At 36.4% G+C, this 26930-nt stretch overlaps 1 protein-coding gene across 5 annotated transcripts in view; it reads right to left on the bottom strand.

The window, feature by feature from the left end:
- Positions 1-1456: 1456 nt before the first annotated feature.
- CAND1 (cullin associated and neddylation dissociated 1) overlaps positions 1457-26930 on the bottom strand; it is a 49951-nt gene continuing 24477 nt past the window's right edge. For 3 of the 5 annotated variants that reach the window (XM_065558632.1, XM_005280014.5, XM_065558614.1), the window contains exons 3-15: positions 24434-24588; positions 17432-17555; positions 16684-16940; positions 16497-16602; positions 15224-15369; positions 12824-13116; positions 11881-12022; positions 9247-10740; positions 8081-8176; positions 4879-5048; positions 4623-4787; positions 4208-4315; positions 1457-2140 (exon numbers count right to left, since the gene is read on the bottom strand). In XM_065558632.1, coding sequence (XP_065414704.1) covers positions 1916-2140; positions 4208-4315; positions 4623-4787; positions 4879-5048; positions 8081-8176; positions 9247-10740; positions 11881-12022; positions 12824-13116; positions 15224-15369; positions 16497-16602; positions 16684-16940; positions 17432-17555; positions 24434-24588 — 3481 coding nt within the window. In that variant the 3' untranslated portion in view covers positions 1457-1915. The remainder of the gene's footprint in view (positions 2141-4207; positions 4316-4622; positions 4788-4878; positions 5049-8080; positions 8177-9246; positions 10741-11880; positions 12023-12823; positions 13117-15223; positions 15370-16496; positions 16603-16683; positions 16941-17431; positions 17556-24433; positions 24589-26930) is intronic. The other 2 variants (XM_042860162.2, XM_065558635.1) reach the window with 1 other exon arrangement.

Genomic DNA, 26930 nt, shown 5'->3' with positions numbered 1-26930 from the left:
CAATAATAAAAAGGTGCATTTTCCAAATATAATTTCTCACTAAAATCAGCCATCACTACTTTTCACCTTTGATTAGTCCCCTTCCACTACATTTAAATATGTTGGTACTTGAAGGAGATAAACTGACCAACTCCATTTCCAGAAGTCAACTTCCAGTTACATAAGCATGAAGATTTTGAGGATAGATCAGAAGCTACAACATCAAATGATGCTAATGTTGCCCCATTATTTGAAATTGTAACTACTGTATGAGTTCATGTAAACTTTTCCTCTCAGTTCAGGTCCTTTTAAAGTAAAAGGCATCAAAACCCCACCAAGGTATAAATGGGTAAGTAAAATTAAACAATTCACCTCTGTTAGCTAACAAATCCTGACAACCTACTAAGCGCCACAGAATTCTTAGACAAAGCATGCTACAGGTAGTCCTGTAAGAATCAATGTTTGCCAGAAAAAGGTGGTAGTATTGGGCTTCAAGAATTTCTAAATGGCTAAAAGTTATCAAGCAAAACTAAACTAGAGAAAGATATGAAACAGAGATTGGAATTTTACATTAATCAGTTTAAGGCAGTGGGTTTCCAACTTTTTTCTGATGAAGCCACTTCCAATGAATTGATGGACAAGCACCCACCACCTCAGTGTCCCCCTTCACGAGGCCCCGGCACAGTTGCTGCAGTCTTTGTCCATTTATTACTACTTCTTTTCTTGTGTATCTTTTTGCTATCTAGTTTTCCAGTTTGGTCTCATTCGTGACTGTTCCTGTGTTTCCCACTCACCAGATGCTTCAGGTATGGGAGTCCATTGATGGTTCAATGTGACCAGAACACATGTGCTATTCCTTCTGACCACTATTAGGAAAGAGAAGAGTTTCCTGGCAGCAATGCTGCACATTACTTGCACTATTAAGAGCTGAGGGATGCAAGGCAGAGGCCTTTCAAGAAGCCACCTTCTGGCACACATTTATAATAGAGGGTGAGCTGGGTCCAGAGTTATGCAGTTTTCTCCCACCTACTATTCTCTGCCCAACCATCCCAACCTCCTTGCTTGTCTACCCCCACACCTCCAGGGGAATCCATCCTCCATGTTGGGAAACACTGGTTTAGCAGACAAGATTACTTTCACTGTAAAAATACCTGTAGTTCACCACACCTACACTTAAAAAACCAGATTCAAATTTAACCCTCTTCCCTTCCTCTATGAATGCATTTTCTATGTAAAAATAAATACCTGAAAATTGCACTGATGCAGTATTACTTATTTTAAGATGTATTATGAATAAACTGCACATGCTGTTTTACAGACAATATATATTTGTAAACTTGCTCATGCAAAGTTAGTGTGCACAACAGGGATATTAATTTTCTAATCCCCACACCTTTAAAAATGACATTTACCTATGTCTGCATTTTTTAAACTGTGCCCAAACCCTCTGCAATATAATAAATCTTACACAGAAGAATTTCTTATCGGCCAGCCAAATCAATTTATGTAGCTGAAACACAAAAGAATAAAAGTTATACAAAAACATGGTGGTTTTGTTTTTACAGAAAGAAGAAAATTTTAAAAAAAGAAAAAAAAAAACATGGTCACAAAATTTTAACATTTTAATCCTAAACATTACAGGGCAAATGGATGTTGGAACCTATTTCCATACACCATATGTTTTAACCTTTTATTTCCATTTCAAATGTGGCCAAATCCACTAAAACATGAGTGGTTTACAACTTCTGGATCATGGAAATACGTATTTCTGGAATAAATGCTAGAAAAGCAACAATGGGAAAAAGCCAACTGTCTCCATAAAGGTAGATAAAGTGGAACAATGTGAAGATTAGATATTTTTCTGTTTCTTACTCTTAACCTGTCAATTCAGTGCATCATATGGTTCAACGTAATGGTCCCCATTTTGAACAAACATCTAACTAGTGTCCATTGATTCTAAGTTAGTGGATGATGAATCTTTCTGGATACTTTCAAAGATTGCTGCCAGCTCAGGGTTAGAGCTTATCTGTGACTGAAATTCACTCATTAACGGACTCTTCTCTGCTTCTGGAATGGTTAGAAGGGCTGCTACTGCCCTCATGGCAGACCGCTTCAGTTCATCTTGTTTTTCAAACTCCTGTTTCACTGAGTTTGCCTTTACCTGTAGAAAAAGTAATATATTTAGGAAGTTTACATTTAAAACTGAGCTCTTCTTAAACCAGTCAATGTAAGGTATCTTTCCTTCCATATTACCACTTTAATTTGACAAGCACTTGAAATAGTTTATACTGCACAGGATTTTTTTTTAGGATGAAAAGAATATAAAGGTAACCACAGGAGACTGGACAACTGTAGTGCATCTGATGTTTAGCAGTCTTGATTAAAAAAACCTTACAAATAGATTAGAGCCTGAAAATTGCAGATTAAGCAAAAACAGTCCTAACAAAACAAAACAAAAATCTGAGTTAGCAAATCATTACAGATTCAAAGCAAACAGCAGCCAAACTGGTTCAATTTAGCAGGGTAAGCCCCTGGCGGACCAGGCTGGTTTGTGCACCTGCCGCATCCACAGGTTCGGCCGATCGCAGCTCCCAGTGGCCGCAGTTTGCTGCTCCAGGCCAATGGGAGCTGTTGGAAGTGGCGGCCAGTCCGTCCCTCGGCCCACACCGTTTCCAGCAGCTCCCATTGGCCTGGAGCAGCGAACCGTGGCCACTGGGAGCTGCGATCAGTCAAACCTGCAGATGTGGCAGGAACACAAACCTGCCCGGCCTGCCAGGGGCTTTCCCTGCACAAGCGGCGGAACAAGTTTGGGAACCACTGGAATACAGCAATGGACATACTGACCAAAGCGCATTCTTGATCAGTTAGACCTTTTTGCTATTATTCCTACACAAGAACTTTTAATGGTACACAGGCAGGACTTCATCATTGAAAGTCAAACTCTCTAAATCCATCAAGTGAAATAAGGAGCAGATTATTGGTGGAAGATGGGTAACAAACTGTGTAAGTTTATTATTATCTTAGGAGCCCTAGTCACGGATCAGGAACTCATTGTGCAAGGCACTGTATAAGCACAGAACAAAAGATGATCTTTGCCTGAACAAGATTAAAAATTTAAGTTAGGAAGTATTCAAAAGAAGGGAGGGGAAAGCAACATTTTACACTGCTCTCCTCCCTTCAAACTGCTTATTTCACCTTTCAGAAGCAAGTTGTAAGTCTCCAGTAACTTTTAAACCTCTATTGTTAAAAATTAAAAACTCTTCAATATTCCATATTCAGTTTCTACAATGAAAGTTGAGTTTTCAAGTTGCTTAAATGGCATTCAGGCTTCTGAGGGACAGAGAGGAGACCAAATAATCCAAAGAACTTTAAAAAACTTAGAAAAAGTAAATTCAGATTAGAAAAAGGATTTATACTCTTTTCCTCACTATCTTCTCTTATAATTTTACTAGGAACTATTTTTCATATGATGTATTGCATGAGCCTCCCAAATTATTTTTGATCAACATTTAAAATTAAAGAGCCATACTCTAACTCAGGGGTGGGCAAACTTTTTGGCCCTAGGGCCACATCTGGGTGGGGAAATTGTATGCAGGGCCATGAATGTAGGGCTGGGGCAGAGGTGCGGGAGGGGGTGCAGTGTGCAGGAAGGGGCTCAGGGCAAGGAGTTAGGGTGCAGGAGTGGTGCGGGGTGCGGCAGGGGCTCAAGGCAGGGGGTTAGGTGGCTCAGGGCAGGGGGTTGGAGTGTGGGGCGCAGGAGGGGTTCGGGCTCCAGCCTGGTGCCACTTACCTCAAGCAGCTCCGGGGTGGCAGCGGCACGCAGAGAGGCTAAGGCAGGCTCCCTGCCTGCCCTAGCCCCACGCCACTCCAGGAAGTGGCCAACATGTCCGGCAGTGGCTTTCGGCCCGCAGGCCGTAATTTGCCCTCCCATGCTCTAACTCAACTATGACAGGGTATGCATAAAGAGACTACTGGTGCACTTTACGTGAGTGAAGCTACTACGTTGGGCATCTTGCCTTAAAATGCAGTTGAGTCGTGCACATAGTCTTCGGATGTAAACCTATTGTGGATCATCAGTCCAGAACTACAGGTAATACTAAATTCATGTGGACAGCTTCTCAAACAGCAATATACTTAATATTCAAGTCTCAGGTTCATAACATTTCTATATAACAGCAAAAAGTTCAAAGTATTACTCAAGAACATAAGCATCAGTTTAAGACAGTACCTTTGTTGTACATGTGGCACGTAAGGGTTCGACAAGCCTATCCAACCTCTGCAGTACTGCACTTGGACAAAGAGTAGATAGTCTCACCAACATTAAAAACGTTAGCATCTAGTTGGAGAAAACCAATTCAGAGATAATTAAGTTCTGCACAATTAAGGTCTTTTCTTTAGTTCACTATACAAGGAGTTTTAAAACAGCAACATCCTAGTATAAGTGTGATTCACTATACATCCCACTGTATATTTAAAAACAGTTTTCAGGTAATATTTATATCAGCTTTCTAGTCAATTGAACAATATTTGCACAGCAAAAACATTGCAAAATATTTAAAAGAAGTCACTGTTTAGCCAATATTTCATATTAATTATGTCAGCATGCTCAAGTTTAAGCATAAATGTACAAGATGATAATTTACCTTAATGTCATAATGATCCTTCAAACCATCTTCAACATGGTTTAGGAATTCAAATATGTCTAGCCTATCGAGACAGCTATCTAAAAGAGTGTACATGCACTCAAAAGCTGCCTTTCTAATGTCCAGCCCATCATCAACTGTATGCTTGAATGGTCCCATTTCCACCTGTACACAAAAAACATTAGAAAAGAATATATTTACTAAAATTTAAAATCAGTTTATACAAATATTTTGCAGTCTCACCAAGTTCACCTACCTCTCTTATTAGTTCCTTTCTGACTTTTGTTTCATTGTAAAGATGAGGAAGCACAGTATCTAAAAGGTCTCTTATTAATGATGGTTTATTGTGTGCTGCTGAATTAAACGTCACTAGGGCCACTCTCCTTACATTGAGATCTGGGTCTTCCAATGTTTTTAGAAAATCACCTGCAAATATGCCAAGAAATCAATTACCAAGAGATGTTTCTATTTGCTACTCTCAGAAACCTGGAAATATTTTTCCACATGGGATTTGCATTTACCTTTTAACAGAGAGAGATTTTTACTGTGCAAACTGTTTTTGATGGAACTGACATCGCTACATTTAGCAGCATCAGTATAAACTATACATTAACTAAAATCAGTTTAAAGATTTTAATAAGTTTCAGTTTACACAGCAGCATTACTGCCTAGAACAACGTGTGATGCAAGGCATGACTGCAGAAAGCATGTACAGCACACTAAGGTGGCTGGGGAAATCCCAAGTAATATTCATACTTGAATATGAAAAAACAAGAAATTATAAGAATCTACAGACACTCCCCGACTTACGCAAGCGTTCCATTCCAGAACGCATGGCGTAACTCGACTTTTGCGTAAGTTGGAAACGTATCTCTGACCATTACACACACACAAAAAAACACCACTCTTATTTCTAGCTTACAGAACTTTTTCCGTAAGCTCGGATTTGTGTACGTCGGGTTTACATAACTCACGGAGCATCTGTATATGAAAAACACATGTAACATGTAATTTTTGGTCTTTCCTACAATTTGAGCGACACATCCAACCAAATAAGGTTTTATACCTTAGATACTTAAACTGAGCAGGCAATATGCACTCAAAACAGCTATACGGCCATAAAATCACATTACTTTTACAGAAGTAAGAAATATTAGTTATAGAGTTTTTATTTTCTTTGGGGAGGAGCAGGGGGGAAGAAATCTGGCAAACTTCCACATGGAATAGTGAAGCATATGCCTGTAATACTACACAATATTGTGAGAACGGAATATAATTCTATGACGTAAAATTGAAACTATTCCATAGATATATTATATATAATATACTGATATATTAGTGTAATGAAGTTGAAACAGAAACGTTTCTGTTATCCAAAAGTAAGTTTCATGAGTTTTATCAGTATTTATACTCATTTTTAAATTGATAAGTTTTTATTGTTGAAAGACTTGTATAATTACTGAAAATTTTATTAAACAATCATGAAGACTGCCATCTCTCCCCTTATTTCTTTGTTCCAATTTTCTTAAAACTTACACATGAGTAAACCATTATAAACTCTGGAGTTTAAGATGAATTTGCTAATATAAATCCCTGAAGTACCGTCCAATGTATATTTTAAAATACCCTAGGATAGCAGAATCATCCACTGAATGCTCTTAAATTACAATGAAAAGAAGGATAATTCAATATATATTAAGATAAAAACATCTCCACAGACTATCCACTGTCCAAATCCTGTGGAGATCAGTAACACAGTACTTCCTAGACAGAATAAATGTACTAAGGATCACATCAATACTGCTAAGTATTATGGGACGCTGCTATGAAGGAACAAAGTAAAAAGGGGGAAAAAACAGTATGGGTGACAAGCCAAAAAAAAATTCTAGGTACCCTGTTTCTTTTTGTATAACAAAAAATAAAGAGGAAGCAAGGCTGACTAAGGGACAGGAACACTGCTGGAAGTCCAGGAACAAAACAAAAATTGGGTTCCTAGCTCTCTAGGCCAGCAAGATCGTTTTGAGTTACTCTAGAAAAATTGAGACGGGAAATAAGGCATAATGGTCAGAATAATTAAATATTGCAAAAATTTAACCAAAGGTCATGGTGGATTCTCGATCATTGACAATTTTTAGATCAAGACTGGATTTATTTCTAAAAGATCTGCTCTAGGAATTATTTTGGGGAAGTTCTATGGCCTGTGTTGTACAGACTAGATGATCACAATGGTTCCTTCTGGCCTTGGAATCTCTGAATTTCTTCTAGACCTATGAAAGAATGACACTAGCGGATTCTGAAAGAAGGCCCCTCAAAAACTTTTCTAGGCCAGAGGCCTTGTTGCCATGCAGCAGTGAGTTTAGAGAACAAATAGTAAAAAAGTGAATCTAATGAAGCCACTTGCCTCAAAGAACGCAGTTCTCAAGGAGAACCCGAGAAAAACAAATAGTAATGGAAGGGAGGAAAAAATACAAGTAAGGCTGTAGGAAAAATGGACTCAAAGAAGGAAGTGAATTAATTAATTTTAGAGAAGGAGACTAACAAAGGCTTTTGGACTATCACATCATTAATGGCGACAGTTTCTTTTGGCTACCCAACCAATTTATGAAAGGCTTTCCTAAAACTTGAGGAAGTATAACAATAAAGCGCAAGTGTAATACAGATACACTGTAATACCTATTCCAGATACAGTCTAAAATAAAGCACAGTCGTATCATAAGAAAATAACCAACTTGGAAATATGAAAAATCAGACCAAGGTTTGTATTTGCTTTAAAAATACATGATTTTATAAAGACTGAAAAGGTTGACATCTAAAATAGAGTACTAAACACACATGTGTAGAAATGATGTACTTAATAGATTCTATAATGTTCTCTCTGGTGGGTTTGACCATACTACACAGTGCTGGGGGGTCATGAACAAGAGTAGATCTAGAGGATCAGAAAGTCATGTGACAATGCAAAGCTTGTTTTTCCTCCTAAAGACGTACTGGATTCTCCAAGTATCTTGGTTATTTATGGATCAATAACACATTTTGACAGCTCATTGGTTTCTTCAAATAATGTATAAAAATTATATGTAATAGATTTCTATCATGTTTCTAATGCATTACATGACTGTGTATATACATTTTAATTTAAGATTTATCATTTGAAAAGAAATTTAGCAATTAAAAAAGTAAATGGTTAGCAATCTTGCAGCTATTGCTATCTATTTTGGGACCTCAGTGGTCTATCCTGAAAAGTTACCATTTCCTTAATGGCATCCAGTAAGCTTCAGTCTACAGTCTTTAATAACAGCTCTCACTAATAGTTGTCATTGGTGAGTGTTTAATTCAGGTACCTGCAAAGCATTTTTTTTAATGGATTCTTTACACTACACACCCTGATATTCTAACTTTTATATTAACTGCTTAAAAAGAAACTTGGTTTTAATTTTAAAAAAACATAAGAAACTTACCTATGCAGTTCTTTAATAGGGGATCTATGGGTTGTGGATGATCAGAAATCGTGAACTTCACAGCAGTAACCACTGAACTTCGCGCATATGATGACCCTAATACCAAACATGTCATTTTAGTTAAAAAATATTGAAGTTGCTAAATAATTTAATCAAATAAATTATATTATAAAAGTCATCTTTTCTCACCACAATATGTCTATTTTTCTAAGAAAGACACTTCTTGATATTAATTTCAAAATACTAAGGAATTAGACGTTACTGGTTGGCTGGCAAGGTGTTACTTTTTTTCATGATTTTCCATTATTACATTTTAAACAGGGATTAATGTTAAATGTTAATTAGAAATACATTAAATAAACTTGTCTTCTATACCAATGTCATTACATAATGAACGCCTTAATTAAAAATGTATCCCAAATAGATACAGCTGTAGTTCTACAAAGGAATTCTTTGTTCTAAGAAAATGAAAATATCTGTATATATATCAATACAACCCTAGGGGTGCAATTACTGTATTGAACTATGTACAATGAACATATATATCCCTCAGCCCTTATCATCCTTATATTTCAGAAGTCTTTTGATTATGTCCCAAAACTGTTTGTATGCTGCATTTGAAAAAAAACATTGCTATCTCCATGTTCTTTAAAACTATTTACATGATTTAGTTTACAACTCTTCACTAATAAAACCACCATTGTATTATTTCAAAAGCCAGATTCTCATTATCAAAGTATAGAAGCAATTCACATTATATACTATCTACTTCCTCCAGTGTAAGGAAAATGTTATTCTAAAAACAATGGCCATTCAAATACTTATTTGTAAAGTACAAATCTAATAAAATCTATACAATGTTCAATTGGATAAGTAACAAAAATTTCAGATCACTGCTCCATAATGTATAATGAAATTTAAATGCCTTATTTCTTATGCCTTCATGCATAATATGTAAAATCAGGCGTCAAGAGGTAGCATGATCTCATTTGCTAAAATTTTCTGGAAGCAGTCCACAATTCAAGAAGAGATTTTTCATACAATAAAACTCAAGTGTAAGCTATTGAGTATAGCTTAAACTCATAGTTAGAAGTACAAAACTTCCTTTCTCTTAACAGACAGCCTGTGTGTATATATATATATTTATATTTTGAATGACAGCCTACCTGATGCCAAATATCCCTTGAGCCGTGGTAGCAGAGTCTCTGGGTCTATTAAAGTAAGCTTGCCCAAGCATTCAGCAACAACATTCCTGGTACCCTCTTCTGCACACTCACAGTGTTTCAGCAGTAAGGCCCAGATGTTCTCAACATATGGTTTGAGGCCTACCACTGATGCAGAGCTAATTATTTCTTTCAAAGAATGGAGAAGTAGGTATTGCCTCTTAGGCTGACTGGTTATTTCTTGTAAGACAAATGGTAGATATTCAGGAAGATTGCCAACACTAATACTGCCAAGGGCATAAGATGCTGCAGACTTGACTTCTTCACTAGGAGAGGAGAATGCTTCTAGTATTACAGACTTGAGCTCAATTTGTCCACTTAGATCAATGTGATGCCCAACTTCCCCAAGAGACAGCAAAGCTAAAAGACGAATGGAATCTGTGGACCTTGAATTCTTGACATCCTGAATGAACTGACCTACTACAGCTGGTCCCTCTTTAGGGCAAGCGCGTGTAAGGGCAGCTACACATTTGGCAATGGAATAATAAGACTGCTTGTGAGTAAGTGCAGTGCTCTGCGAGTACACTGGACCTGTTAACATGCGTAATAAATCCATATATCCTAAGTTATTTGTTCCAGTCACAACCAACGCTTGGAAAAATTCTAGCATAGCACTAAGTGCTCCACCCTGCAATAATGGTGATCTCACCAGGCCAATAAGTTCATTAAGAATGGACCCACTGATCTTTGAGAGAGAGGAAGGATACACTTTAGCCAGGGTAGTTAGAAAACTGATGGCCATCTGTGAAACGTGCATATCACTTTCACTGATAAGAGGTGGAAGCTCATCCAGGACAGCATCAATCATGGCAGCTGTCAAGCTGTCACTGTAATTTTTAATTAAGATATCTAGAGCAGAAAGCGTGCCTAGTTTCAAAGCTCGCTGGTTCTTTCTGAGGAAAGAGGCAAGGATAGGAACTCCTTCCCCAAGGATTGGTCTCAGATCTATCTTCAAAGGAGAGCCAGCAATCAGTGTCAAAGCCTTCACTGTCGTTAACCGAGTAATCTCATTCTTTAGTCTCTCTAGGAAGATCTGAAGTGTAGTAGGCAGGTCAGTGCCCAGATTATCACCAAGGCTGCAGATGATCTGGCCCATACAGGAGATTGCCCTCTCTTTTACTTCCTGATCAATGTCAGCAGCCTTCAGTCTCTTGATGGTGCAAGTAAACAAATCTTTGATATAAGGTGTGGCATCAAAGGAAGAAGGCTGGTCTAAAGGACGAATGACCTTCACAAGCTGCTGTGTAACCAGAAGTGCCTCTGATGTTATCTTGTAAAAAGGATCTCCAACACAAGCTACAACTGGAGGCACCAGTGCTTGAACATGAGGATGGAAGACTTGGGGAGAATGGTTACACAGGATCACGTACAGACAAGACAAAGCATCAATCTTCAAATTAGAGGAACTTGATTTGTCATTCAGTGAAAAAATTATCCCTGTAAAAGAAAAGAGGTTCTGTTATTTATGTATTTATTTTTAACATCAGAAATCACTAAAAGTTCCAAAGAATGCAGCCAAATCATGATAACATTTTCTGCTCTTAAACATTTCCTTCCAGAAAGCCTTTCCCACCTTTGATTTAAAGCAATAAACTTTCCAAACTTCTTCCACTCAGGCAGCACACATAGGCCATTTGATGGCTTGTGCTGTCTTTTTCTTTTAACTACACCTCTACCTCGATATAACGCTGTCCTCAGGAGCCAAAAAAATCTTACTGCGTTATAGGTGAAACTGCGTTATATTGAACTTGTTTTGATCCGCCGGAGTGCGCAGCCCCGCCCCCCCCCGAAGCGCTGCTTTACCAGCTTATATCCGAATTCGCGTTATATCGGGTCGTGTTATATCAAGGTAGCGGTGTACTAGAGGAAACTATGCTCAAAATGATCATACTTAAAACATGTATGTGTGTACACACACATCCCTAGCTACTTCATGAGACTGAAACAAGTTAGAAGTTTTAGCTGCATCTAAAGACTAACATATACTAACATATATAATCATTTTATATAAAAAGTGTCATTCTCTGAAAAGTGATTATATAAAAGTGATATAGAAGATTGCATATTTGTAGCTTCTCAGTAGCTTTTATCAAAATTTGTCTACTTTACCAATAAGAGTTTTCTAGCTACCAGCCCTGTAAATTCTACAACAAATCTGAAAGTAAAGCTTTTTTTTTTTTTGGCTCATCCACCACAACCAGTGGTAAAGATTCTGCATGGGTGGTAAAGGCAGTATTTAGCCTTGCACACGTGGAAATGTGGGCAGAATTTGGTCTTCCAATTCGACACAAGTTAACAATTCTGATTCTAGACAAGACAAAAATGTATCTAGCGTACAAGCCCAGGGCTTTTTACTTTGGTTCTCCAGGGCCAACCAAAGTAAAAATGCCACTAAACTATGCATGTGGACTCACAAAGAAGCTAAGCTGCCACTTACAGTTGAGTGGTATTGTCTTAATTTAGAACTACACTTCAAAACTTATTCTTATTCTTAAATATCAGGATTTAAGGTTTAGAAACGTTTGAAGTCAAAGTCACAGTTAACCTATAGCAGATTTACTAATACATTTTTCATACCTGGCACAAGTACAGGAATGTGTTGTGTTAGGGCTCCAGGTAAAACATTTACCAGTTCAGTTAGCATGTTAAAACAACATTGACGAGTCTTCACACTCTTCTCCTTCATCTGTTTGTGCAAGGCTTTAACTATGTTGGGAACCTGTAGTAATTACACACCTGTTAACTAGTTCAGCAGTTAGCATTTCCTTTACAGTTATCCTAAATTACGAAAAACAAAATGTCTCTCTGGGCTTTGAGTCTTCAGAAGAGCTGTATTTCTAGATACATTGAGAGCTTTAAGTTTCAGATCTTCAAATCAATTACCATCCCAGGAATTTTTAACTTGAAAAATTAAGGTCAGATTTAGCAAAACATGTTTTCCATGTAGCTTCTCTCTCAAATTTCTAGAAACAGAAATATTAATTACATAATTACCCTATTAAATCAATTTGGAAAATGATTCTGTTAGTATCGATACTTCTCCCTATTCTACAAGTAAAATGTGTTCTACTGATCAAGTGTCGCCTTCCTTTTATTGTGAGAATTTAAGTTTTCTCCTATTCTGAATTTAGCTACACAGCTATAATAGGTCGCAGACTCTGAATGTTTTGTTTTATAATGTGGGACAAATAATAACTAGGTTCATAGTCTCCACAGCATTTTTAGAGATGGGCAGCTAATAATTAAAATCAAATGAGCACTCTATGAGTCCAACAGGTAATTCCAGTTTCCAGAGCAGCTGCAAGTATCTGAGCCAATTTAACCTACACTCCCTCTCAGATGAGTTAGCAGAGTCCAAACCCATAATCTGTGTACAACTATAAGAAACTGGTGACAAATAGTGATTTTGCCACTTTCCACATAAACCCAGAGAACCATGAATAATCAACATGGCCTTCTCTCAAATTCAAAGAACTAAAAAAAAAAAAAAAAAAAAAAAAAAAAAATCATGACAGCTAACCTGACTCTGAAGCATTGTCAAAGGTGTCTCTCCTTGTTCCATTGCGTCAGGATCACACAGCCAACTCTGCACAGGTCGAGTTTGTTTTAAGAGAGAAAGATACGCATGGAAAACATCTGCTTTTACATTCTCCTCACGCTCTTTGAATCTGGCTATTAAAGCAGGAGATACGGTCTTGTAGAATTCTGGAAGCATTTCATGTCGTGTGCTAACCACAGCATCTAAACATTTAGCTGCTGCACGTCTCACTTTCCAGCTCATATCGTCATCATCACTATATTCATCATCACTCCCTTGACAAAATAAAATGAACTTCTATTATACACAAATTCACAAAGAGACATTCCATGCTAGCAGTTTTGTACAGGAAGTTTTGATTTAAACCCAAATTTATTTGATACAAGAGATTGTTAAATGTGTAAAACTTACCAGAAACAGATAATATATTAGCTTAAGAAATTTAAGAAGCAGTCTATAATCAAGATAAAGCAGAAGTATACAAAAGGTCATTCAAAACTGCCTTAGTCCTAAAATTAATTATCTACTTTGCCAGCTTCCTCACACCAGCCCGTCATACATCCCCTCCTCAACTTCAGTTGCTAATTGGACGAAGTCATTCCCACCACACTTGTGGCCTTACTAAATTTTTTATTTCAAATGTTTTCATATCTATTCATCAGGTGAGACAATAAGGTAATAATAGCACATCAAAATTCTGAAAACTAGCCTCTTCACATTTTACTCTTGTTGGGGGCATTATACCAGCAAAAATTGTGCATGGGTTCAACACCATGTGGTTGGTCCTATCACCTGTATATAGACTACAATTATATTTGTATCCCATTCCATAAAAGAGGAGTCATATCAATATGCAACAGTGACTTCTAAAAGCCAAAACTTACATGTCTCGGGTTCTTTCCAGGGTAGGAAACTGTACGGATTTTAATAATTTTACAAAATCTACATTGCTTTGTGAACAGAGACAAGATATTGTCTTTCAAAGTCCTAAATACTCCCCAGTTTTGTTTTGTTAAATCTCCCTTTATCTCTACATTCTTTGTTGTACCACCAATTTAGAAAGAACTAAATTATGTTTAATAAATAGTACATAAGATTTTGTAACTGTTAGAATATATACTCTTACCGCCTAAAAATCTAGTTCCCCATAATCAGACATTTATATTATAGACCTGATCAGAATATTCTATTTAACTCTCCTTTATTGGAAAACAAAGCCCTCTGAAGCAACTTCTATAGGGTTGAAGTTAACTATTTAGCAGCTTAAGAGAGCAAGACACTTGTTTATCAACAAACTCAACCATACTATTTTCCACAAAGAAAACAGAACAGAAGCAGAGCATGCAAGAAGTAAAGCAGATTATATTACTATTTAAAAATTAATTTAAAACAGAGCTAGATGTCCCAGTAGAAGAATGCTCTACCTTTACAACTGAGACAGCTTAGGTTCAGATCTACTTGAGTCACAAGCATGCTGTTCTCATGCTCTGAAATCCAGATTAAGTGATGGGCCAAAGTTTCAGTAAGTATAGCAAGCTATCCAGCAGCAACATAATAATTTTATACTTTTTATACCTAACCTAAAGAGGGACTGAGAAATGCACTCACTGATGGCAACTTGGAAACTTTCCCTGGCAAGAGTGGTGGCCTAGTCTCCGTTTCAAAAGAATTTAACATCTCATTTTTAACAAAAACTAAGTTTCTAGCCCTATTGCTGCAAAGATAATACCATCGGTTTACATTTGGTTATCTCTCTGCTGCTGCTCACAGCTTTGTCAAACAGCTAAGTGGTATTAAGACCTTCTGAGTCTTCTACTCCACCCCTCTGCAACTGTAGCAATGTTTTACACAATATTTTGTGGTGCTTTATCCAGTCTAATTGGACATTCTTTTGTTCTGTGTTTGTACAGCAGCTAGCATGAGATCCCCATCTCTATGACCCTAGATGCTATGGTAATACAAATAAATAAAAATAATATACATCTCATGCAAAGAAGCATCCTTCATACACATCTTAAATCCATTCTCTAAATTTCTTCCAAGTTCTAGTTATGTCATACTAAAGAATTCCTCTTCCTTCCTCATGTTTACACCATTCAAGTACTTTTAGACAGTTATGTCATTCTTTACTATAATCCCTCTAAACTCACAATACCAGGCCAACGGATGCACTAAATACCTATATAAAATGTCATCCTGTTCACCTTACTGAGTGTAGTAAATAGCCATGCCCGCAAAAATAAAAGAGGAAAACATGAAAATGTCACACAATCATTTAAGTTTTGGAAAGACCTGAATTAAGACTTATAGAATTGATCATTTCTGTTTCCTCACAATTTAGGCTCACTAGCTCTTCTCTCCAAAACCAAGAGAAAAATATACCTTGATCATCATCATCACCACCATCAGCATCCATGGCATTTTCATCTTCATCTTCATCATCATAATTGTAATTAGGATCATAGGTAAGGTATTTAAGACAAATGTTTATAATGGTAGACACATGAGGATAAACTTCCTTAGGACATCTGCATAATAAATTTAACAAATAAGTTTAGCTTATAAATATTAATATTCAACAATTACAAATTTCTTCTGTTGAAGAAGAATTGTTATCTATATGCTTTAGTATTGATTCCACTAGCAAATCTAATACTATCAGAATTCCCATTACATATCATGTTTTTTCTCAGAATTCAACTCAGTTACAAACATTCAGTACAATCTGAAACTTGCTATACAAGAACTCAGGCCAAACTGACACAGGATAATTTAGAAGATTGGAAAAAATATGGAGTTTCACCTCCATAGATAGAATCAAACAAAACAAAGAGATATAACTTAGAGAATTTTTTCATTTCAAAGTCCCAGAAACAAAGACAAGGTTTTCATCTCGAGGCCAAAAGACCAAAAACATCAAGACACTTGATCACGGCCTTGGATAGACCAAGAGACTACCTACACTTGACCAGAGCTCGAGTTCACTAGCCACTTTGTGGTCTTGTAGTTCCGTTCTCATAATTCAGCTCCCAAAAGCTACTGTGACAATTATTGCCATTGCAATCTGTCGAAGCAGAGGTCAAGCAAACAGGAAGATCCTCTCACCCCTTCAGGGAATGCAAAAGTAGAGGGACAGGGAAGTATGCTCTGCTGCTGCCTATGATTTATAGTCACAGATTTTTAAGGCAAAAAGGGACCATTATGATCTTCTAATCTGACTGCTATAGAATCTTATGATGTACCTTTGGAAATAAGAAGGTTCTGTCTCCACTAATGGGAATCTAGCACTTTCCATAAGCATTATATTTATAAAAACAATTTTCTTATCTGTCACTATACATGAATAGCAAATCATGGCCTATTGTGCCAGTCTGTGTACATATTACACTGATCATCAGCTAAATTACAAGATAGTGATAGAAAAATCTGCTTTAGCAATTCAGGTATGATCTCTGACTCAAAATCAGCAAAGGTATTTTGCACCACAAAGACCATCACTTCCATCAGGAAAGGAAACACATTTCTTGTGGCTTACTACAACTCTTTTCAATTGCTCAAGGACTAGCAATGACTTCTTATACATTCAAATGACAACCAATCAACTTGTAAGAAAAAAAAAAAAAACCACAACCCACATACCTTAAAAGTAGCTTACCTCCTAACAAAAGATTCAAAAGCTTGAATGCAATATTCTCTTAGTTCATCATCATCTACATTACAAAATTTTACCACTAAAGGGATTATTTTCTCAAGATATTCACCTGAAAAAGGAAAATTAGAAAAAGTGATCATTCACATCTAAAAATATGCAGAATCAGAGAAAAATATATAAATTATCTTACCTATTCTATGACCTGCTTGCCTACTGATAGCAGCAATACACTGTATATAGGTCCTAGTTGTTGACATGGAATCGTTTTTAGACAGCTCTGTCAACAGATGTTCAATGAGGTCAACAAAAACTATATTGCCACAACTCATAACCAAGTGACCAAGAGCAATGATGGTTCTTTTCCTCACAGCAAGCCTGGGACTAGTCAGCTGGGGGAGCAGACAGGTCAGAATTGAAGGATGGAAGTTAACAAGCAGTCCTCCTTGCCTTAAAACAGACAAAACACAAACTCAAACCAACTGAATCTAGAACTGATTTCGTTCTTCTATTGTATCATTCTTATTCCAAGTATTCCCAAAATGCCATACAAAAATATATATCAAGTGCATTTAGAATTATTTGGAAAAACTAAGAAACTAACTGCTTTCACATATACCTTTAAGTATACTGACAACTGAAACTGGTAACTAAAGACGTTCTCAGCAGCATCAAAAGATAAATAATGAGTTATTTGATTAATCAGCAATGCTTAAATTAGATATTTTAAATGTAACATTTGTATTCTGCTACAAAGTTTCATTTGTGTTCAATTTTCCTCGTTTGAAACAAGTTACTCAACTTTTTCATGTTTACAAAGCCTAAATTATAATCACCTAAAATTTAATAACTAGAAAAATTAAGTTCACATTGATATAAACCAGTTAAAACATAGCATTCAAAATTAGATTCTATCACCATTTTGTAACAAGGATGCTTACCTGCTCAGCATATCAGCCATGATATCCAAGGCCTCTAATTGGACAGACACATCTTCCTGCTTGGCTATAGCACTTGTAAGACGCCCTGTGATCTTTTTACAAACATTAGCTGCTAATGCAGATCCTGAAAAGTACAACGAAATCTTAGCATTTTGAGAGTAAAAATGTGCAAATCTAATACCAAATGTCATATATCAAATGTCATATTTGCAACAGAAATTACTTAGCAAAAATTTTAATTGTCCAACATAAGCCTAAATTGACTGCTTTACACTCAAACTGAAAGGTTGCTCTACCTAGAAACAGTTACTGAGCAAGATGTTCTTTCATTAAAATGTAAGAAATCTGCATGCAACTCAAAGGAACAGAAAGCTGCTGGCATGGAAGCCGCAGAAAGTAGAGGCCACTGAAAGCCTTCAACAGGGGGTATTTGTTGACTGAAAGTGTGTGGAGCCAGGAGGAGTTTATAGGTGGGAATAAAGAGAAATAACAGCAAGAAAGTTTACTGAGAAAAGTAGGGAGGTAACTTGAACTGGCCGTGAAGAACAGCTGGTATAGTGAAGTGTCAAGGAGTTTAAGATAGGTCATCATTAATTTTCAGCAGGGTGGATAAAAATCAATTAAATTTAAAAAAAATAAAATAAAAACAATTTTTTTTTAATTTAAATCAGATTTTTTTGATACAAAAATTTTGAGGAAAAAACCTATCTAAAGATAGATTTCAGAGTAGCAGCCGTGCTAGTCTGTATCCGCAAAAAGAACAGGAGTACCTGTGGCACCTTAGAAACTAACAAATTTATTTGAGCATAAGCTTTCGTGGGCTACAGATGCATAGAACGGAACATATAATAAGGAGATATATATACACATACAGAGAACATGAAAAGGTGGGAGTTGCCCTACCAACTCTAAGAGTCTAATTAATTAAGATGAGCAATTATCAGCAACAGAAAAGCTTCAAAAACAGACATCTTGCAACTGAAAAAGCTTCAAAAACAGACTCCAACGAGAAACTGCTAAACTTGAATTAATATGCAAACTAGATACCATCAATCTGGGCTTGAATAGAGACTGGGAATGGCTGAGCCATTACACACATTGAATCTATTTCCCCGTGTTAAGTATCCTCACAGCTTCTTGTCAAACTGTCTGAAATGGGCCATCTTGATTATCACTACAAAAGTTTTTTTTTCTCCTGCTGATAATTGCTCATCTTAATTAATTAGCCTCTTAGAGTTGGTAGGGCAACTCCCACCTTTTCATGTTCTCTGTATGTGTGTATATATATATATATATATATATATATATATATATATATATATATATATATATATATATATATATATATATCATTATATGTTCCATTCTATGCATCCGATGAAGTGAGCTGTAGCCCACGAAAGCTTATGCTCAAATAAATTTGTTAGTTTCTAAGGTGCCACAAGTACTCCTGTTCTTTTTATCTACAGATAGTTTTAAATAGGATATATTATAGCTCAAAGATATCTCATCATGGAATAAGGATTATAAATTCTATAGTATGAGACAATATATTCATGTAATGTTTAAGAAAAATTTTGTAAATGAGTTCCAATAGTTCATGGATTACGGACCCAATCTTATGGGGTTCCAGGGGCTTCTGTATAGATTATTTAGGTTAATCTTTCTATTTATCCACTGGGACTCAGTGCTCAGTCTAGAAGATACCATCAGAGATAATTAGATTTTTTGCAGTTCTCAAACTGTAGATTTGGGTCTCCAGAGATAACATGCTTGTTAACAGCAAAAATGTTTTTAAATAAATAAATGATATATAGAGGTGAGAAATAACAGACCTCAATCCTATTGTTCCTCTGCAAATCTGTGTACACAGAGAGTCAATCCCTTACCTCTCTCTAAAAGCACAAAGTTTCAAAAAGTTCAATGAATAGAAGATTGATGGGGGCAGAATAGATCCGGACAAGGAGAAGAAGTCTGGAAATAAATGTGAGAAGGGAGGGAACAGGCAGTAGAAACAAAAGTGAAACTGTTTGAGCAGCATATTCCAGCAGTCTTGAGGTCTTTCTGAGTGTAGCCTTCATTGATTTGAGATCTACCGTACCATTCTCTCACTAGAAGGGAAAACCTATAATGGCAGCAGGCAGTAAAAGAGACCCAGTTTGGGAATATTTTAATGAACTTCCTCTACCTGTACGACAGGCATGCATGCAAAATGCAAACAGTGCAACAAAGAAATGCAAGGCCTGGTTGCCCAAATCCAACATCATCATGAGAAGTGTTCCCTCTCAGGAGGAAGCTGCGTTGAAGATGATGAAAGGAACATGTCTGAACATGCAGGATCTTCAGGTTGGTAAACTTTTTTATGTCATACTTCTTTCTTAAGGATTGCCTGTCTTCCTTCTGGACTATTCTTGAATTCTCATGTTTGAGCAAAAAATGTAGTTGTTACTCTATGGTATTATCATTTTAGATGCAGTTGTGATAAAAAATAAATAGCTGAAATAGGTAGATCATTCTTTTACAATTTAACCTTTAAAGTAGTACTGAGTGTCAGTGAATGCAATGAGTAATACTAAATAAGCAGTATGGTAATAATTAAATAACTGCATTGACTTATTTTGTTTAGGAGAATCCATCCTCAACATACAGGATTCTGAAGACTATCGAACTTCAAGATCACCATCATTTTCTATAGTTTCATAGTTATCTGCCAATGATAGTGTTTCAGTCACATCATGTATGTCACATAGCCACAGTATATCACCTGTAGCAAAAAGAACAAAAAAACTCCATCATCCAAAAACAACCATAGATGAATTTGTGATAAGAACCAGCAGATTACAAAAAGAGGTAATTGATGAAAAAATTGCCCAGTTTGTTTATGCAACAAACTCTCCTTTCTGTAAGATTGAGAACCCACACTTCATTAACATAGTTCAGTCATTAAGACCACAGTCTTAAGATACAGTCCACCCAACAGAGCAGATGTCGCAGGCAAATTGCTGGATAAAGTGCATGAAAGAGAAACTGAGCAGGGTGCAAAAGGTGAAATTGTTAACCTGAGTCTTGATGGGTGGAGCAATGTCCACAATGATCCTGTTGTACGTGCTTGTGTGACAACAGAAGGGAATATCTTCCTTACAGAAACAATTGATACATCAGGAAATGCACACACAGCAGAATACTTACAAGTAGCAGCAGTAAAAGCTGTAACAAACTGTGACAAAAAATTCAGATGTCTAAGTACGCAGCTTGGTCACAGACAATACTGCAAATGTATCGAAGATGAGAAGAAATTATTTAGAAGAGAGTCCCTAGCTACTAACATACGGTTGCAGTGCTCATTTGATGCACCTCCTAGCCAAAGACTTCAGTGTTCCAGAAATAAAGGCTAATGTTGTTGAAATTTCAAAATACTTTCGCAACAACCACTTTGCAGCAGCTGCTCTGAAAAAACTGGAAGGATCCAAGCTAACTCTCCCACAAGACATGCAATGGAACTCAGTAGTGGACTGTTTTGAGCACTATATCAAGAACTGACCTAGTCTGATGACAGTTTGTGAACAAAATCGTGAAAAAATAGATGGCACTGTCACAGCCAAAGTTCTTAACATTGGGCTTAAGAGAAATGTTGAACACATGCCGAGTACCCTGAAGCCTATTTCTGTAGTCTTGAACAAAATGCAGGGAAATAGCTGACGCTGTTGAAATTTGGAAGGAACTGAGTAAGATCTTAAAAAGAGAAATATGCAATAACAGAGTTAAATTACAAGCATTAAGAAAATGAATGGGACACGCACGATCTCCAGCTCATTTTCTTGCAAATATTCTCAATACTCGGTACCAGGGTCAAGAGGAGTTGATTATGACATGGACATCCAGCAATCATCCCTCCATAATGCCAACTAGAATCAACTTCAGGCCTAACGGTGAACCATTCGAGAAATATATGTTTGCTGATGATGTTTTAAAGAAAGTCACACCAGTGAACTGGTGGAAGTCACTTAAGCACTTGGATTCAGAAACTGTTGAAGTGATAATCTCACTTTTAACAGCAGTAGCTTCTTCTGCCAGTGTAGAAAGAATATTTTCTTCCTGTGGACTAATTCATTCCAAATTGAGAAATTGTTTGGGACCTGAAAAAGCGGGAATGCTTGTTTTTCTTTTCCAGATTACGAACAAACAGGAAAATGAAGGTGAAGACGACTGAGTTAGCTGCAGAAGCCAATATTTTAAATTTCTCATGTTGATCTGGCTGACACAGTCGATTTAATTGTTTTTTTTTTAAATATATTTCATTTAACTATTTTAGTTAAAAACAATTTTAGCAAAAACAAACCTGATTTTAAAAAATCTGAATGTTTAAATTCAAAAATTCTTATGCTTGTTTTGTTAAAATATTATATGTTTGCTGTTGAAGAAAAAAATCCAGAATACATAGCGTTGTTGTTTTAGTTAAATACAACAATTTAAATGTCTCTCTGGTGTTCTCCTCCTAATACAGCATGGCAAGAAAATCCTCCAAATATTAATGATTAACCTGTTGAATTGGAGATAGCTCATCTCCCAGTAACTTCATAAACACCTGCTTCAATTACCTTTGGTAAATGAAATAACCAAACAATCATTTATTTTCTGCTATAGCTATTAAACTAATCTGAAAAGTTTTCAAAATAAATCACTTTAAAAATATATAGTGTGCACCTTCTAAAAATGAAGCCTACATCTATCTCTGAGTTGTGAAGAACACGTATTAAGGTTATAACCACCACTAAGAATGCACTTTTATATAGAAATCCATGATTAAATCGAATCTTCCTGACTAGTGATTTAAATCAATTTGATTTAAATCAAATCCACCCTGATTTTCAGGTTTTATTCTTCTGTTAATTCAGTTTTCTAAAAATTAGTTGAAATAATTGAATAGCAATTAGCTGGGGCATTTTATGGCGGAAGAGTAAGGAAGCAAGCAGTCCAAATGCATTGTATTAAAAGAGCTAGAAGTCATAAGGCTGTATTTGACTCTTTGCAATAAAACCTTTAGTTTAATGAGTATTCATTTTTCCTTTGCCTCTAGATTATAGAAAGCAACAAAACTGACTTATGTTTTTTTTTAAAAAGCAGTCCAAATCTATAAAATATCTATTTCCCCCCTCATTTCATGAATTTTAGCTCTTTGTTTAGGCATTTTTGCCAGAAGATCCATTAACCAGCATAAAAGCCTAACTGGAAATCACTTACTATAATGTTCTTTTTATAAATTATTGTATATGCTTATTTCTGCTAAAGGTTAAACAAGCATGACTGGTTTTTGTTTTATTTGAGGACCTTAAAAGGATGTAGGCACATCCCTGGGAAAGATTTTTTAAGTTAACATATGCTTTAATGGTGAGTGTTATAGTTTAGCATAAAACATCTGTAGCGTTTTATTATTTTTAAACATTCAATAGGACCTTTGAGAGCACTTTTCAATACATAATGCAAAATAGTTAACATTTAGGGAGACTGCTTCCTAATGTCTAGTTAAACATGTGTAAGAACACCTAGCATACATCCACTTATTGTAGGTAAGTGGGAGAGGAGACATAGCATGGTCTGGAAAGCACAAAACCAGTTCTAATCGAATAATTAGGGACTGACAAGAAAATACGATGCCATAATTTCTTTCTGTGCTAGGACTAGGGAGAAGGGTTGGGAAAAAGATTTGCTCCATAAGATACCCAAATGCTTTGGAGACTACTGTATTTATTATAGGTTTCAGGAGAGTAGGAACGAAGGCCTGGGAAAACAGGGAAATTGGAAGTAAATTCAAATCTTTCTGAAGATTTGAGTCAGCTTCTCCCCTGTAAAGAACGGGGAAGGAAAGACAACAGAGACTAAAAAGGAGGCAAAAGAAACTGTATACCAGGGAATAAAGAAGCCAAGAACAAAAATGGAAGTAGTCCTAAAGAACCCCTGCATCATCTGCATCAGTGAGTTACGCTGAATAAAACTAAAATGTTAGACACTACATTGTGGCCATATTCTACCATCATTGTTTATGCTACTACAGTTGAGAAATTCTGCTGTGGATCAAACATAACATATAGCACTAATTTTGGGCCTGCAAACCATGGTTAAAAGAAAGTAAATAGAAATTCTCCACCAGTGCTATTTGAAAAATTTCAAAACAAGCAATTTTTTGCTGATTTTCTACTAGTTTATAGCATGGTCAAAATTTCAGCACATTTATTTTATCAATTCTACTTATCCAGACTTATAACTGTGTTAGACTGTTTAAAGTTTTTCTGCAGCTTGCCCTTTGTAATCAACCTAACATGAGAACTCCAATCCCCAAATCCATTTTGAGTTATCATTCCCTTCTAGCCCAATCAAATTCACATACTGCACTCACTGTGGTATTTGAGCACCTTCTAGATTTAAAAGAACAAAGTGGCTAACATTTGGCAAGTGGAATTCCTCAAGATTGCCTTGTTAATTTTATAGTGGAAGTCAGGCTGTTTGAAGTACTGTAATTCTACAATTAGAAACACTAGGTACATCCCAAAACACATACTGGGACAAGAAATTATCACAATCCCATTAAAGAAAAGACATCTCAATTTAAAAGTGCACTGTCCATTTTTAAAAAATTTACCCAAATGAAATTTAACTACTATCGTTAAAAAGCCTAGGAATATTGTTGCCTGAAAATATTTAAGGTAGATATCCATAGCAGATGTAATCTGAAATTACTTCCAGCTCTTTTTATGGTGACTTGACTTCAAGTTTACCACTTGACTTATCTTTACATATAACACTGTTACCTATTTATGATAACAGAAGCACCACACAAATGATTATCTCCACAAACGTCAATTTCAATGTCAAGAGTCACTGAGGGACAACTGAATCTGGTTCACTGAAGGACACTAGCTTACAATGAAAGAATTGGATATAGAGAAGTAAAGTTAGACCTCATGTTCTAAAAACAGAGAAGGGGAGAAGAATGTAATTTCTTACCACTGGAAGCTGGAGGAAGTTCTCCAATGACTGTTTTAAGGCCAATGCTTGAAATATCACGTAGCTGCTCTTTATCTGAAAGCATGTTAGTACAGAGTGTATCCACAATGGTCTCCACTTGATACTCCTTCACTTTACTCACCAAAGGGCCAAGACTGAAATAAAACAAAAAATAAATCTGCAGGTTTAAACAGAAGTGATATCCAGCTACATATACCATGTTTATATTAAGAATCCTTCAAAATTTATTTTAAAAATGTATTCACAAAGCTATTAATACTGATGTTTGCAGGGTTGAGATAATGTTGCTATTATTTCTGCATTATTTCTATTTAGTAGCATTCTTGATGTGAAAGCCAAGTTTCAGTTACTTAGGTTACAATCCTTTCCCACCCACGCCCTGTAAATCTTCTGACACAATGAATCACTGTTTTAGACACGTTTGCTTTGTATTGGGAATTTTAAACCCTCCAGATCCAACAGATGTTGTATCAGTGTTACTTCTTCATACTCTCAAACCCTGGAGTAACAAATAGAATTGTCAGCTAAAGCCACAGCTTGTAACAAAATTACCATATCCACTGACATTAGTTTGTATGCTTCACCATCAGTACATAATATATTCATAGACTCGCAGATAGATTCCTATACTACAAGGAACCATTGCGATCATCTAGTATGAACCGCTGTAAAACATAGGCCACAGGACTTCTCCAAAATAATTCCTAGAGCACATCTTTTAAAAAAATCATCCAACCTTGATTTAGTGAACCTTGGTAAATTGTTCCAATGGTTAATTACCCTCACTGTCGAAAATGTACACCTTAATTCCATTTTGAATTTGTCGAGCTTCAACTTCCAGCCATTGGATCATGTTATGCCTTTCTCTGCTAGACTGAAGTGACCACTATCAAATATTTGCCACACACAGGTACTTATTAGGGATGTAAAATATTAAATGGTTAAATGGTAAATATTAGTCTTACCGGTTCACCCACCCTGTTAACCCCCAGCCCCAGTCGCACTGGCTGGAGCGGCCCCAGCCCCGGGCTGGCCAGTTGACCCTGACCCCAGCCCCTGGCTGGCCAGAACAGCCCCAGCCCCTCTCCCTTTAATCGGTTAACTGATTAAACGATATAATTTTAATTGTTTAAACATCAGGGGGTAGCCGTGTTAATCTGTATCCACAAAAACAACAAGGAGTCCAGATAAATGTTAGTCTTTACGGTGCCACTGGACTCCTAATTGTTTAAATAGTTAACTTTTAAAATTATATTTACATGCCTAGTACTTACAGACTGTAATGAAGTCACCCCTTAACCTTCTCTTTGTTAAGCAAAATAAACTGAGCTTCTTGGGGGGGGGGAGGCTATCACCCTAAGGCATGTTTTCAAATCCTCCTCATGGTTCTTCTCTGAACCCTTTCCAATTTATCAACATCTTTCTTGAACTGTGGGCATCAAAACTAGACACAGTACTCCAGCAGTGGTTGCACTAATCCCAAAGACAGAGATAAAATAACCAATCTATTCCTACTCAAGATTCCCCTGATTATGCATCCAAGGATAACATTAGCCCTTTTAACCACAGCATCACACTGGGATCTCATGTTTAGCTAATTGTCCACCATGACACCCCTCCTCCTCCCCCAAGCTAGATTCACAAAATGAAGTATATATAGATATAACAGGGTAACAGTGAATTACTTGATTGTGTCATTACTCTAGACATGCTTTGAGCTCAACCACACAAAGACTCCTTCCAATGCCTTAATGTGTGTCAACATACAACAGATGGAAGAACAAAGGGAATGAAACTTTACATCCAAGTTCTGTTGAGTCCAAAGAAAGCCCTGTATCTGGTGGAGTGGTTGTCTGGTTACATGCCTTCTTTGTTTTATTGAATCTATGATGGTTCTTTTAATCAGTGCTTTTCCCATTTGGGTGGTCATGCAATCCCATATTCTTTTATCAGCAACATCTATTTGCACAAAATGTTGTGATCATGAGTTGCTATAGTAATGGGCCAACTAGCATTACTACTGGAAAACCTAGTATAGCGGTGATAAAAATTAAAGCATGCCTTAAACATTTTCCCAGCCTTCCCCACACTGTTACCTCTTCTAATGTTTTTTCAATAATTGATGTGGTGGTTCTCCAAAACACTACAATGCAAAGTAAGAAGGTGCTACTGTTTTTAATGGCTCTATTTCCCTCATGCACTAAAATGCATCAGTTTATCAGTGAAATATTAATTTTCAAATTTTTACTCAGCATTCCAGAGTAAAAAGACAGCTGAAGAATTAACTGGATTTTTTTTTTACTTGAATATCAAAAGACTTAAGCACATTCCAACTACATGACCATGTTCTGTCCAAGTTGCACAGAGCTTTTAGAATTTGGCCTGCAATCATTATTATTGGTGATAACACAAGCTAGAAATCACAGCTTGACTTTCAGATTTAGTTTGCATGGTTGAGTACACCACTGGTGTGCTG

Source organism: Chrysemys picta, chromosome 1, assembly GCF_011386835.1.
Source record: "Chrysemys picta bellii isolate R12L10 chromosome 1, ASM1138683v2, whole genome shotgun sequence".
Lineage (NCBI taxonomy): Eukaryota > Metazoa > Chordata > Testudines > Emydidae > Chrysemys > Chrysemys picta.
The sequence above is the reverse complement of the archived record's forward strand: the minus strand, read 5'-3'. Positions and strand labels throughout refer to the sequence as shown.